The following is a 14,701-nucleotide window of genomic DNA, read 5'->3' on the forward strand; positions in this document are numbered from 1 at the left end:
CTAGAAAATCCCAATCAACTCGGTCGAAAACTTTCTCCATATCAAGTTTAAGGATCCAACCCTTCTTCTTTTTTGCTCTATACTCCTCCACCGCTTCATTGGCTATAAGTATGGGATCCAAAATTTGCCTTCCTGCTATGAAAGCACATTGGGAGGGAGTAATGATGTCGGACATTACCTCTTTCAATCTCTCGGCTAACACCTTAGCAATGACTTTGTAGATTAATGAGGTTAAGCTAATGGGTCTGTAATCACTTACCTTGATTGCTACTTTCTTCTTTTGAATTAAACAAATGAAATTCTCTTTTATACACGCATTGATCTTGCCATTCTTGTAGAAGTCATTAAAGGTATCTTGGAAGCTTGTTTTGAGAATAGACCAAAATTTCAGCAAAAATTCTATGGTGAAGCCATCGGGGCCTGGGGCTTTACTTTTGCCAAGGGTTTTTATGGCTGAGAGGATTTCTGTGGCTGAAAAATTATTTTGCAAGAGAAGATTCTGATTCGAGTTCACACAAGGCCAATCTAGATTTAAAGGGAAATGCCTCTGCCCTGGAGATTTTAGATAAAGGCTGCTGTAAAAGTGGAGTATTAGGCTTTCAATTTCTGCACTCGACTTTGTTGGGACCCCTTGCTCATCAACTAACTTGTTTATAAAATTTCTCCTCTTTTTTGCTGCTAAGAATCTGTGAAAGAAGCTTGAATTCTCATCTCCCTGCTTGAGCCAGTTTAGTTTACTCTTCCGCAATAGGTTAATTTCTTCCAACCTATATAAGGCCATTAGTTCTGATTTTGAAGAAGACCAAGCTGCATAATCAGTGCTGGAAAGTGGGGAATTCTCAGCAAGTGTATCCCAATTTTCTATTTCTACTAGTAGCCTCTCCTCTTTCTGTTTTAATTCTTCCTTATTGTTGTGATGCCACTGTTTTATTGTTGTTTTCACATCTTTCAGCTTCTGATTTAGTACAAAACCAGCCCAACCGTGTACTTTGCTGTCAAACCATGCTTTCTCCATAATTTAGATGCAATCTTTGTTTAGTAGCCAACTATTGCAAAACCTGAATGGTGAAGGACCCCAACTGAATGAGCCGGCTTCTAATAAAATTGGGTAGTGGTCTGAAAAAATCCAGGCTTGTCTATTGGTTCTAGAATTTTCAAATAACTCATCCCAACCTTTTGATATGAAGAGGCGATCTAGTAAGGATCTTGAAACAATGATACCTTTCCTTGACCACGTAAACTTTCCATTACTCAACCAGATTTCCATGAGTTTTGCTTGCTCAATGAACTTATTAAACTTTCTCATGCCTCTAGTGCTTCTACCCAAGGGGAATCTTTCGTGTGCCCATCTTGTGATATTAAAATCGCCACCCATACACCATGCGTCCTCACAATAAGCTACCAAGGAAAGAAGTTCTTCCCACACAAATTTTCTTTCTTTGTAATCGGTTGGCCTATATACATTAGTGACCCAACAAGTCTTTTTACAACTAGTGTTGCATTTAATTGAGAGGGAGTAACCACCTTTGAGGGTTTCTATTACTGAAATTAAACTTGTGTCCCACATTGTTAACAACCCACCAGAAGCACCAAAAGATTCAACAAATTCTCAATCAACATCTTTAGAACTCCATAAAGATTTAATGAAACTTGCATCAAAATTTTCCTTCTTGGATTCTTGAATTAGCACAATTGAAGGGTTAATTTTCTTTCAGAATCATTTAAGGGCCAATCTTTTATTAATGTCTTTGAGACCTCTGGTGTTCCAACAACCAATGATTAGTCCAATAATAGGCTGCAGTCAGTGACTAAACTCAGTAGGTGTGCTGGAAGGTCAGAAGAGGTTGAAGGGGGGGCTGGATGGGAAGGGTTGGGGGTTTTAGTCTAGACAGTAAGGTCCTCCCCTGTTTGAAACAGGGTAGTTAGGTCAGCAAGTAGGGTTTCTTCCGGAATTGGCTCATCTTGATCTTCTGAATTGATGAGCCAATCGTTTTCCTCTGTACTGATACTAAAAGGGGAATCGGGAGGGCAATCTTTCTCCATGATTGATTGAGTTTTAGGGGTGAAAATAGGGATTTCTTTTGGTAGTGGTCCAGTTGGGTTGTAAGGGGGAAAAGAAGATGCATAATCTGACCTGGAATTAAAAGGTTGCTTTGGAAAAGAAGGGATTCTAGCTTCTTGGGGCTGGGTGGAGTCTAAGTTGAGGGTGAGTCCGAGGCTTTTGGGGTGTTCCCTCGGGTGCTTTCTTCTGATAAAGTGCTTGGGAAAAGTTTTGACGAGGCAGGAGGGGTTGCGGGCTCTATTTAGCCATTCCTGGCTTCTTGGGGCTGGGTGGAGACTGAGTTGAGGGTGAGTCCGAGGCTTTTGGGGTGTTCCCTCAGGTGCTTTCTTCTGATAAAGTGCTTGGGAAAAGTTTTGAAAAGGCAAGAGGGGTGGCGGGCTCTGTTTAGCCGTTTCTGGTTTGTTTTGCTAGGTTTAAGGGCTGGTTTAATATTGAAGGGAGGAAGAGGAGGCTTGAAGGATGCAGAGACAGAGGTAAAGATTGCTCTGTTAGGACAGGGGAGAGAAGGGCAAGGAGGGGATCGAATGTTTGAGGGTAGTGAAGGCAGGGAGGTCGAGTGATCTGGAAAAACAGGGGAGAGCGAGGGGAAAGGAATTAAGGCAGAGAACAGGGGAAGAGGAAGACCGATGGGTAGCTTGGGTTTCGGGCTTGGCTAAGACATGCTCAACTGAGAAGAAACTGAAGGGAGCACCACAATGCAAGGGACAAAAATTTTGCTTTCTTTTTTTTTTTGGCACAGGTAGCTTTTCAACTTCTTTTCTCTTTCATCTTAATGGCAGCAAATGAATTAATCTAACCATGGAACACGAGGAGTTTTCAAAATTTAAACAAGGAGCCTTATCTGAAACAACAATTAATTCAGGGGGCTTTTCGGTTTCCTTTAAATATGCCAGAGGGATCTTTCGAATGACTGCGGTTGCAAGGGGGCTTCTCAACTTCTTTTGACTGAAAAAAGCCTTTTCAGAAGGTTGCGGCTGTGAGTGAGGGGGGGGGGGTACTTCTCAACTTCCAGAATTAAGTGATTTGCTTCATCAGCCTCATTAAAAAAACAAAATGGCTTTTTCGACTTCCCTTATTTCTCCCAGATTGATATTTGAAGTCTGTGGCTTTTGGATTTCTTTCAACTTTTCTACTTTTGCACTTGGATTTCGTAAGAACTTAGGCTTGGATTTATTTGACAATAGGAAAGACCAATTGGATAAATCAATTAAATCAAATTGGGAGGAGGCATCTTCATCCTTTCGACCATCTTGTAACCGAACTAGGTCTATTGGGTTGGAGAAGTCTTTAAGCAAGACTTTAGGGAGTAGTTTTGAAGGCTGATGACAGCAAGCAATATCACCAAAGTTTAAGTAAAAACTTCCATGAATATCATCCTTAATTTCAATGGTGGTTGGCATGAATCCACATAAATTCTTCCTGACTTGAATTTTTGTTTCTAAACAGTTGATGAGATTAAAAGTTTCTGATGCAATAGCAATTAAACCACCAAAATAAGCCCCAATTGCTTCAAAAGTTTTCCTACACCAATAATATAAGGGAAGGTTTTTGATTGTGATCCAACCCCCATAACCTTGCATTACTGAGGGCCTTCCAGGACTGAATGAATTCCATTTTTCCAGATGAAGATGAAAAGGGCCAAACTTAGTCCATTTACCCTGCATTGGCACTTTTTCGTTGAGGTTTCCTTGGCTTAGTTTGATGAGGACTTTGTCTGCAAACAGAGGATTAATGATGACATTGGTGCCTAGGCACTTTCTTAGTTCTACCGCAATTTCCTTCCACCCATTTGATGCCATAAGTCTTGAGATAATCCAGAGGTTACTAAAATTTTCAGGCAAGACATCATCATTCTTCTTTAACCAGACAGCAAGGTTGCTCTGTTTCTTCGCATGTGGAGTAGGGAAAGATGGGAGGGCAGAGTTCCCACAGGGAGGTGGAGTAGGGCTGGTACGACCGGCTGGACTATGTTTAGGAGAGGGAGGAGATGAAGAAGAACTAACCTGGAGAATAGGAGATTTTCTAAAGTATTGGATGCAGCTATCGATCACCTCCTTTAAGTCTTGCCAGCTTGCTTTTTCATTGCCGAACGAGATGTGGATGTTCCTTCTTCCTCCTGTGATTGGCCATACAGCACATTCTACAAACCAATTCTACTTTGCACGAAATTTGGCAAGCCTCATGAAGCTTTGATCAACTCTTTCCTTTAGAAGGAAAAACTCAAAGGTGGAACCATATAATAGTCTGCGAAAGCTCTCAAGAAGCCATTTAACTGAGGTTAAGGAGAGAAGAATGGACTGTCCTTTTTTTATGTCTTTTAAAAGGAAGTTCGATCCTTCTTGCTCCATATGGAAGGTGTGGTCAAGGATACGGCAAGAGAAAGAAACCATGGCTGGAAACAGGGCAGAAACAGAGTGAGAGAGGAGTTCGGTGGAATGATAGGAGCCGGAAGAAGGTTGGAAGGAGAGGGGTGAGAGAGGCGGTTAGAAGGAGGGAAGGTTAGGGAAGGCATGGTGAGCTCCGGTGGGGTGGTCGGAAGGGAGGGCGTGGGGGAAGGGAGGAAAGGAGGAGAGAGGGAAGAGCATTTTTTACGGGGAGAGCATTTTTTACCTTACTAGTTTTTGGCTTGATGCTGTCAAATACTTTGAACGAGATTTCATAATAAAACTACCCAAAAGATCAAAGGACCAGCTTCTTGTATCCGGAAATGCAGCCACCTTCTTTCTACTAAAATTTCAAGTGTTAGATGATATAATATTAAATTTACCTTCACTCATCAACTTAAATTTTTGGATCAGTAATTTAATGTGATATCAAGCAAGTGGTTTAGGAGGTCTTACATTCAAACCCTGCAATGTTATTTCCTCCCTAATTAATATTGATTTCTAATTGTTAAGTTTTCTACATATTTCAAGACCACAAGTGAGGAGAGTGTTAGAAGATACGATTTACCTACACTCATCAACTTAAGTTTTTGAGGCAATTGGTGATTTAACACCAGGCATATGCTAAAAACCCATCATCTCTTCATCCTTAAGTAAAGGACGAAGCATGATATTCTAGGAAAGAGTATCACTATCCAAATGGTCAAAAAAATGAACCATTACGAAGAATTGATAGTCTGAACAAACAAAGGAAGCACGATTTCAAGGAAGAATCATAGACTCATATGCCTAACGAAAAATAGAATCTACTGCCATTTCCAAGCTTGAAGGATGCGAAAGACTCAACATGTTTCCAAACCTTGGAAATGTTAATCCATGGGATACGAAGCCTCAACCATATTTCCCTGAGGTGTGCCAATGATAAATATCGATGCCATGAATGCTTTGAATCACTTTATGTCAAAGAAAATCTTTTTCAAGCATAAATCTCCAACCCCACTTAGCCAAAAATGCCATATTTTTTAATTTCAAGCTGCCAATGCCCAAACCACCATCAGTTTGTGCTTTACAAACCAATTCCCATTTTACTATATGATTAATCTCCCTTTGAACCATCCAAAAAAAACAAAACAAACAAAACTCTTTCCACTTCCATATTAACTTTGGGATGCATGGAGAAAATCAACATGTAACAAATGGGCATGTCAGATAGAATTGAGTTGCGTGTCAATTTTCCTCCTCTTGATAGATTGAATGTTTTCCACCTATCTAGCTTCTTTTGAATTTTATCTTGCCAAAATTAACTATCTGTGAGTAACCCCCTAAAGGGAGACCAAAATACATAAAAGGCAAAGATTCCCCTTCACGTTTCAAACTAGAAGATGTTGAGTGCAACTTAGCATCGTCCACATTAAGCATATGCAAAGCAACTTTTTTTCCAATTTACTTTTAGATCTGAGCACCATTCAAATAATTTAATAGTAAGTATAAGAGTATCGAGCATGTCATCATCATACTTACAAAATAGGAGTGTGTCATCAGCAACTTGTAGAATGGGGACATGAACTTTATCTTTGCCTATGATAAAGTCTTTAAATACACAATTGGCATGAATCGTGCCAATAAGGCTGCTCAAAACTTCACTAACGAGAAGAAAAAGAAAAGACAATAGTGAGTTTCCTTGTCTAATCCCACTAGAAGCTAAAATTTGGCCACGGGGGTCATTGATTAATAAAAATAGAGAATGTAGAGTTTTTAACACAATCGTTGATCCAACCAATTCATTTTGATAGGAGCCCTTGAGTTTCACCACTTCCTCTAGAAATTCCGAGTCCATACGGTCAAAAGCTTTCTCTAAATCCAATTTGAGAGTCCATCCCTTATGTTTTGATCTATGATCTTCCACGGCTTGGCAATAATAATAGGATCTAAAATCTGACTCCCTTCAACAAATGCGCTCTGAGAATAAGAAATAATGTCAGCATTACGTTCTTCAAACGCTCTGCTAAAACTTTTGCAATAATTTTGTATATCGAGGTTGTAAGACTACTTGATCAAAAGTCCTTTACAGAAACAGCAGCTTCTTTTTCAGCATCAGGCATATAAAGTCCTCTTTCGTGCAGGAATTTAAGTGACTTTTGTCGTGAAATTCATCAAAGAAACTTAGAAAATCTACTCTACAAAGAGGCCAATACTTCAAGAAAAAATAAGTAGTATAACCATCTGGTCCCCGTGCCTTGTCTTTACCAAGATTCTTCATAGCCAACCTTATTTCTTCAAAATTTAAGGAGAGCAATAACGGCTGAATTTTGCTGGTGTTCAACAAGCTGAATCCTAGATTAGATTCCAAGTATATTTTGAGAATAATACATCCTACGGCCTAGGTTAGTAGGGATGCCTTAATTGTTGAGTTACATTTACATCAGTATTGACTTCAAAGGATATTTATAATAATTAAATGTTTTTACTATTATATACAGACATAATAGATTAAATTGTTATCAGGAAAGTAATGTAAAATTAAATAATATGAAACATGACAGTAACATGCTCATGGAATAGGCTTGATAACCAAAATAAAACTATAATCACATTCGTGAGTTGCATACCTTTGCAGTGCAACTGCAATGAAATCTCTGAGCACGGCACATATAAATAGGGTAAAACCTACAAAAATAAAACCTAATTTTAAAACATGCATGCATACACGTATGTTCGTATAAAGTTGTATACATGCACTTAAAAATGGCAGTTGAATACATTGAAGAAAAATGACTTGGTCGATTAATAATCTCGTGCTGACCAAGAGACATATATTACCAAAACAATAATAATAATTAACTTAAGGCTTTACAACAATGAACCTAGTACCATCTCTTCTCCTCAAGGGGATTTTGCAAGCAGAAGACATATCTTGGATAAAAAACTAGGAAAGAGGCATTAGAAGAATACCAAGTTTAAAAGAAACAAGGCATTGTCTTCAAGATAAATTAGGGGTTTTTTTTCCAAGGAAAACCAAACGGGGAGATCTACTTTCTCCTTTCTTATTTGTGGTCATGGTGTACTTCTCCATCTGAAAATAGAGATGTCAAAAACTTTGGCCCTTCTATCTGATAAAGAGATGTCAAATTTCCTAGCTCTTCTTTCCTTGTTAAACCATTTTTTAATAGGTTAAATATTTCATTGATATGATGAAATCACAAAAATGAATCGAACCGCTTCCAGTCAATATGTTTACAGAAAGCTATTCATTGAGCTATGAGATAGGATAAACTATAGTTACAAAAGGGGGCTCAAGTTACACCAAGAGATGAAAGGCACATTATTGAAAAGAGGGGAGCTCTGAAGTCTTGTTGTTTATCGTGGAAGATACGAACTTTCGTCAAGTTCAATTCCTTTCTTTGGGATTCGGTCTCAAAGACTTATGTAATTTTCCGTTGGGTTTTTTTCTTTTCTTCTTTTTTTTTCTTCTTTCTTTTTTTTTCTTTTCTTTTCTTCTTCTTCTTCTTCTTTTTTTTTTTTTTTTTTTTTGAATGAGAAACAGTTAGAGAAATTTCATTGATGTCTTGAAATTACAAAAAGGCAAATTGTCGTATAAGATTACATAATAGTATTCTACTGTGTAGTAAGTGATGTAATACCATAATTACAAAAAGATGGGGTGAGTTTACACCCAAGTGAGAGCTGTATACAAAAGTTGGGTTTAACAACCCCACCCCCCACTTCTGTGAATAGTTAGTACATACTGCTTTTTATTCTCTCTTCTTGTCAACGAAAACTCAATTTTCTAAAATTATATATACATAATCAAATGTCTATTCGAGACTCAGTAACAGTACTTACTCCATGAACATGGACGCATGTTTTCTGACCAGCTGGAGTGGAACCATATATTCTCAATACAGGGACCTCGTTCACCTTCCCGCCTTCAAATTAAATGATACGAAATAATGCATTAGTAAACCCCAAAGACAAGTTTGTACTCGAGAAAAATAAAGGGGATAATATATATAGCAAATAATATCTATACTCATGTTTTACACTTGCTTTATTCGAGTTCAAATAGTAGCCATGTTGAGAACGAACGAATAAAAACAGAGTATAAAATCTCTTCCCATTATCATTCTACCATCGACTTAAGATTATAAATTCGCATAAAGAATCCTAAACCTGACCTTGACTACCAAAACTGAAAATCAAAAGAAACCCACGGTCGACACGACAGGTGATAAACTAAGCAAACCATAACATAATGCGAAAGAGAAGCGAAGTTTACCTTGAAAGCTACTGTAGGATACGCCGAGGCCTGGAATTGGAGGTGCAAGGTAGTAGTCGATGGAGACGATCCGAACACTGAAGACACTCGATTCTGATTGCAAATCCCCCATTGTCTTGCTTCCAATTCACCGGAACAAAGAGAAAGGTTTAGAATCATTAACCACGAGAGAGGAAAAACGAAAATCCATTGATGAATGAGGAGGTGAATTTGAGCTTCGTGGACTTCGGTGCACCGGATTGAAAATCAATTTGCTTTCTGTTCGTGTTAATTTTGGCGCAAGAAAATGGCGCGGTGGAGAAGCCTTTTTATGTTGTGTAAATTCTGAAAACTTCCACAGCACTCTTCCCATGCCAAAATGAAACTGAAATTGCACTTTGCACCACTTATGATGCTTAATTCATATATTTTCCACGTTCTTTTTCGTAAATAATTGCAGTTTTTTTTTTCCCGAGACTTTTCGTAAATTGCAGTTGAGACCTGTATTCTCTGAAAATTGATATTGTTTCCACGTGCTATACTTTTGTTCTTGCATTCCAAGTTTTGCATTACTATACTATGCATTTAAAAACGATAAATCATGCAAATAACCCCGATTAAGGGACAGGTAACAAAAGTCAATGTTAATTACATCCAAAATCCAATTAGAGTAACAAGAATCCCATCATTTCCCTACATCTTGATTAAAAACACAAGGGCAAAATAAGATATAGATAATTCTTAAATGTCTCACCAGCCTATTCTTCTCATCAAGTGCATTCTTCACCTTGATAAGCTCTAATGAGCCTATATTAACCAAAGCAACCACCTCCTAAAGACCATATTCAACCATAATAAAAAAGGAGAGAGGGTAGGGATGGATAGGAGATAATGAAAGCCCTCAATGACAGCTCGGGCTTCTAAAAACTTGATCAATTGCTCCTAAGTAAACTTTTGGAAACCGACGCATATTGGAGATCCGGTGGAGTCATGCACCACCTACCCCATGTCTTTGCATTACTTTTAGTTTCAAAAGGCATCAGTGTTCATTTAGGGGAGCGGGAGCCACAAGACTTGAATCACGGGATTCTCCAATAGTCATCGTGCACACAGCCAATCTCACTAGGGATGTTGTCATGGCATGGTTTAGCTTACCTTGAAATTTCTCCAACAATGCTTTGTTCTTGTTGATACCAACACTTAGGTTTTTTAAAGTTATGTTTAACGAGAATGGAAGAATAGTGTATCTCAGTCGAACTGTATTCGCCCAAACACACTTTTTTTCGTTCTTGTACTTTTAGTAAAACTTTTAGCCTCATTAAACTCGTTGCATTGAATTTTCACTTCATTTCATCTCAAACTTGAAATGATGTGAGTTTTGTTTAAGAAACTTCAATTTTCAATAAACAAACTTGTAAGGGGACAAAAATCCTATATTTTAACATTGTATGATTTTTTTGCATATAATTTTCACATAATATCATCTAAAACTTGAATTGATGTGAGTTTTGATTCTTTTGCCATCTTGAACTTTAATTTCCAACAATTAAAAATTGAAAAATCCATGAACAATGATGTTTGATTTGATGCATACTCATTTGCTTCAAGCACGGAGGAGCTTGAACGTATGGTGTGTCTATAACAATGGTAATCATGGTTATTACAATGGTAATTATAGTCATTCAAGTGAATACAATTCTCATGGTTGTAGCGATGGAGATGATGTGTCGATATATACACGAGGATCACAATTTTTGTGTGAACATGATTAACTTGTTTACTAAGTATATGATGTCCTAGTTTATTGTATTTATTCTCTCGTTACTCAACATTATATTTGTATATATATATCCACTGAAGTTTTATTCCAAGTGGGAGTTTGTTGAGTTTTATGTCCTAAAACTTATAGTTTGTAAGCTATAAATATATTCTATTTTCAATAAAGATGTTATTGACGTTTATTCAATAAAGTTGTTGTTGAATATATAAATTGCACTTGTTAAGACTAAATCCAATAAACTTAAAGATTCATGGCTATTATATGAATACTTAAATTTTATGTGGAGATATAAGAGTGGATTAAGTTCAGTAAATAGCCAAAATGATCTATAGTATATGAATAAGACTGGGTATCTTATTCTGGTAACAATATCGAATGCGGCCCACTCTATAGTTGTTACAATCGTTGTAAAGTGTTACAAACTATGTAATCTTAATTCATTCATGTGGAGATATGAGGAGTGGGAGCGCCCTATGCAATGAGTTTATATAAGATCGGACTATGAAATAAGTCAATCTTACTTTATAACGTTGTTTATTATTTAAAGACTGACTATATCAAAGCAATGACCTAAGTAACTTAACCTTAATCTTGAGCTAACTATGAACTCCTGTTTATTCGGGATTATCCTTAGATTTGCAGGGGTGAGGGTTGGCTCAACAGGGTCGGCTCAATAATCCTCCCATTTTAGGGGTAAGACCGGGTAGATAGTTGGGGACATAATGTGAAAGATGAAATTCACTCCTACCCACTTTTAGGGATAGTAGAGAGGTGGTTCCCTTAAGTGTTGGCTCCGGGTCTTGAACAAGGGGCCCCACCCTCTCATTGGCCAAAGAGAGACTCGGTTTGATGATTGGATCTCAAATCAATTGTTCATTAGAGGATCAGTGGAACTTAAGGAACAAGAAGTAATCTTGGGGGTAAAACAGCTATTGACCCAGCCATTATTAGGAACAACATGTGAAGGATTAACTTACTAATCATGGTTATATCGAGTGGACACGATATATCTAAGGTGGGGGGAGTGGAACTACTGAGCTTTAGTGGAGTGACCTGATAGTTAATGAATTTTGGTTAACTGGGTTAAAGAGTTTAGCCAGTTAATCTCGTATCGTTGGAGCCCATGAGTTATAGGTCCATTAGGTCCCCCTATGATGGATAAAAAAAGACCATGCACAGTGGAAGCAATTGATCAATAACGCTCTAATTACATTAAATAAACTAGAATTAAGCATACAAAGAGAGTTATAGTTTCCACAAAATCTTCATCTCCATGAGCAATCGGCATCACCAACAACGAATCCTCGCCATTCTCCAATTGAAGAACACGGTTGTGGGACAGAATTTTTAATGAAAGATATGGAATTTCACTAAATTATTTGGAGAGTAAAAGAGGTTTTTTGTGGAAGATTATTGAATATTCAAGGAAGCATTAATTTTTAACAATTGAAAATTAAAACCTATTTATAAACCAAAAACATGCAAAAACTCTTCTTGCATGACCTCCACCTTAAACTCCATTAGCATGAATAATATAGATGTCAAGCTCGACATAAGCTACTTCAAAACCCACTTAATTAGTGGGAAAACCCAACAATTGGATTTTTCCACTAACTAGTTTTTTATTAAAAAAATGAAATATATTTTCCATATTTTAGAAAAATATTTAATTAAATAATTTAATATAAAAAAATACTCTCCAAAAATAATTAATTGTAGATTATATCTTATATAAAATACAATTTTTCCTAAAGGCCAAATTTGAACATTTCAAATTATAATTTCATCTAGTTATTCAATTTTGTCTGTAGTGAGCTAGCAAGGAGACCTGATGAACCTACAGATCATGGGCTCCAACGATCTAAGACTAACCAATCAAACTCTTTAACCTAGTTAATCAACATTTGTTAACTGACAGGACTGCCTACTATAACCTGTAGTTGCACTCCCCTCACTGTAGATATATTTTGTGTCCATTTGATATAACCATCATCGATAAGTTGATCCTTCACAGGTTGTTTGTAATCTCAGCTAGGTCAATTACTGTTTTACCTCCGAGTTACATATTTTATCCTTAAGTACCACTGCCCCTCTAATGAACAATTGATTTAGAATCTTAATCACCAAATCCATTCCCTCTCAAGCCAACGAGAGGATGAGGTTCAAGACCCGGGATCAACCCTCAAAGAAACGACCTTTCTACTATTCTTAAACTGGGTAGGAGTGAATTCCATCTTGTAGATTCTCTGTCTCCAGCTATCTACCCGGTCTTATCCTTAAAATGAGAGGCATATTGAGCAGCTGCTGAGCTTACCTTCACCTATGCAGATCAAGGAACAATCCCGAATAAACAGGAGTTCATAGACAGCTCAGGATTTAGATCAAGTTATCATGTCATCAAGAAGTGAAATTAACCAGTGTTAACCGTAAACGGTGTTAATACGTAACGGTAATTATTTCGTGGTCAGTTTTACACAATCTCATCGTATAGAACACCCCCACTCACATGTCTCTACATGAACGAACTGATCACATCGTTTATGACACTTTACAATATTAGTAACAATTATAAAGCAGGTAGTATTTTATAGTATCTCCAGAAATAGGTACCCTACTAATCCAAGTACTATAGACTGTTTAGGCTATTTTACTCGAGCTTGATCTAATTTATGTCTCTACAAAAAGTTCAAGTATTTATGACAATAGCCAAGGGTTTATAGTTTATTGGATTTAGAGTTATTAAACAACCAATTCATTTTCATTTAACAACATTTGTCTGAATAAACTTTATATATGTTTATTGTTTACAAACTACGAGTTTTAGAACATACAACCCAACAAACTCCCACTTGGACTAAAACTCCCAGTGGGTTACAATAAAGTTGAGTATTGTGAGATAAATTTAAATACAATAAATTAGGACATCTCATACCCACCATTTCTCTCACTTGCCCTATTTATTCTATCCGTAGTTCTAAACTCTTCAGGTGACCCTTAAAAATCTTAGTCGGGAGGGTTTTTGTAAATGGATAAGCAATAATGTGCTCAAATGCTATTTGTCTCACAATAATGTCTCCTCTTAGCACGATCTCTCTGATGAGATAATATTTGCGCTCAATATATTTTCTGCGCTCACGGCTTATAGGTTTTTTGGAGTTCGCTACTGCCCCACTGATATCGCAATACAAAGTGATTGGCAGATGCATGTCTGGAACAACTTTTAGATCAGTTAGAAACTTCCTAAGCCATATTGCTTCTCGACTACTTTACATGCAGCAACATATTCTACTTCCACTGTGGAGTTTGCAATGTAGCTCTACTTAATACTTCTTCATACGATTGCTCATCCATTTCGAGTGAACACCGATCCTGAAGTAGATCTTCTGTAGTCTTTATCAGTCTGAAAATCGGAGTCAGTCTGTAAGGATCAAATCCTTATTTCCATACACGAGCACATAGTTCCTCGTTCTCTTAAGATACTTGGGGACATTCTTAAAGCAATCCAATGTGCATAACCAGGATTGGACTGATACCTACTGACAATCCATACTGCAAAGTATATGTTTGGACGAGTACATAACATTGCATACATTAGACTTCCGATTGTTGATGCATAGGGAACCCGTCTCATATCCTCAACTTCTTGAGGTATCTTAAGACATTGTTCCTTTGACAAGTTTATTCCATTCCTAAAAGGTAAAAAATCTCTTTTGAAATTCTGCATCTTAAACCTAGACAATATCTTGTCTATATAAGATGTTTGAGACATAGCTAGCAGTTTGTTCTTTCAGTTTCAAACTATTTGAATCCCAAGAACATACTGCGCCTCTCTCAGATCTTTCATATGAAATTAGTTAGCTAGCCATTTTTTTATGTCACTTAGGTATCCTACATTATTCCCAATAAGCAAGATATCATCTACATACAAAATTAGAAATGCTACAATGGAGTTGATGATCTTTTTGTATACACACGACATAATGTTCTATTCAAAGATATAAGATTTGATCACAACATCAAATCTTATATTCCAATATCTGGATGTCTGTTTCAATCCATAAATAGATCTATTCAGTTTGCAAACCTTTTGCTCCCGATCCTGTTCAATGAACCCTTCTGGTCGGACCATATAAATACTCTCTTCAAGATTGCCATTTAGAAAAGCAGTCTTGACATTCATTTGCCAAATTTCATAATTATAAAAAGTGGCAATGGACAAG

At 37.1% G+C, this 14,701-nt stretch overlaps 1 protein-coding gene across 2 annotated transcripts in view; it reads right to left on the reverse strand.

The window, feature by feature from the left end:
* LOC120079781 (DNA polymerase zeta catalytic subunit) overlaps window positions 1-9,110 on the reverse strand; it is a 65,672-nt gene extending 56,562 nt beyond the window's left edge. For both annotated transcript variants that reach the window (XM_039034166.1, XM_039034165.1), the window contains exons 1-3: window positions 8,723-9,110; window positions 8,290-8,372; window positions 7,056-7,113 (exon numbers count right to left, since the gene is read on the reverse strand). In XM_039034166.1, the coding sequence (XP_038890094.1) occupies window positions 7,056-7,113; window positions 8,290-8,372; window positions 8,723-8,834 (253 nt within the window). In that variant the 5' untranslated portion in view covers window positions 8,835-9,110. The remainder of the gene's footprint in view (window positions 1-7,055; window positions 7,114-8,289; window positions 8,373-8,722) is intronic.
* Between the last annotated feature and the right edge of the window lie 5,591 nt (window positions 9,111-14,701).

The sequence above is a fragment of the Benincasa hispida genome, chromosome 6 (assembly GCF_009727055.1).
Source record: "Benincasa hispida cultivar B227 chromosome 6, ASM972705v1, whole genome shotgun sequence".
NCBI lineage: Eukaryota > Viridiplantae > Streptophyta > Magnoliopsida > Cucurbitales > Cucurbitaceae > Benincasa > Benincasa hispida.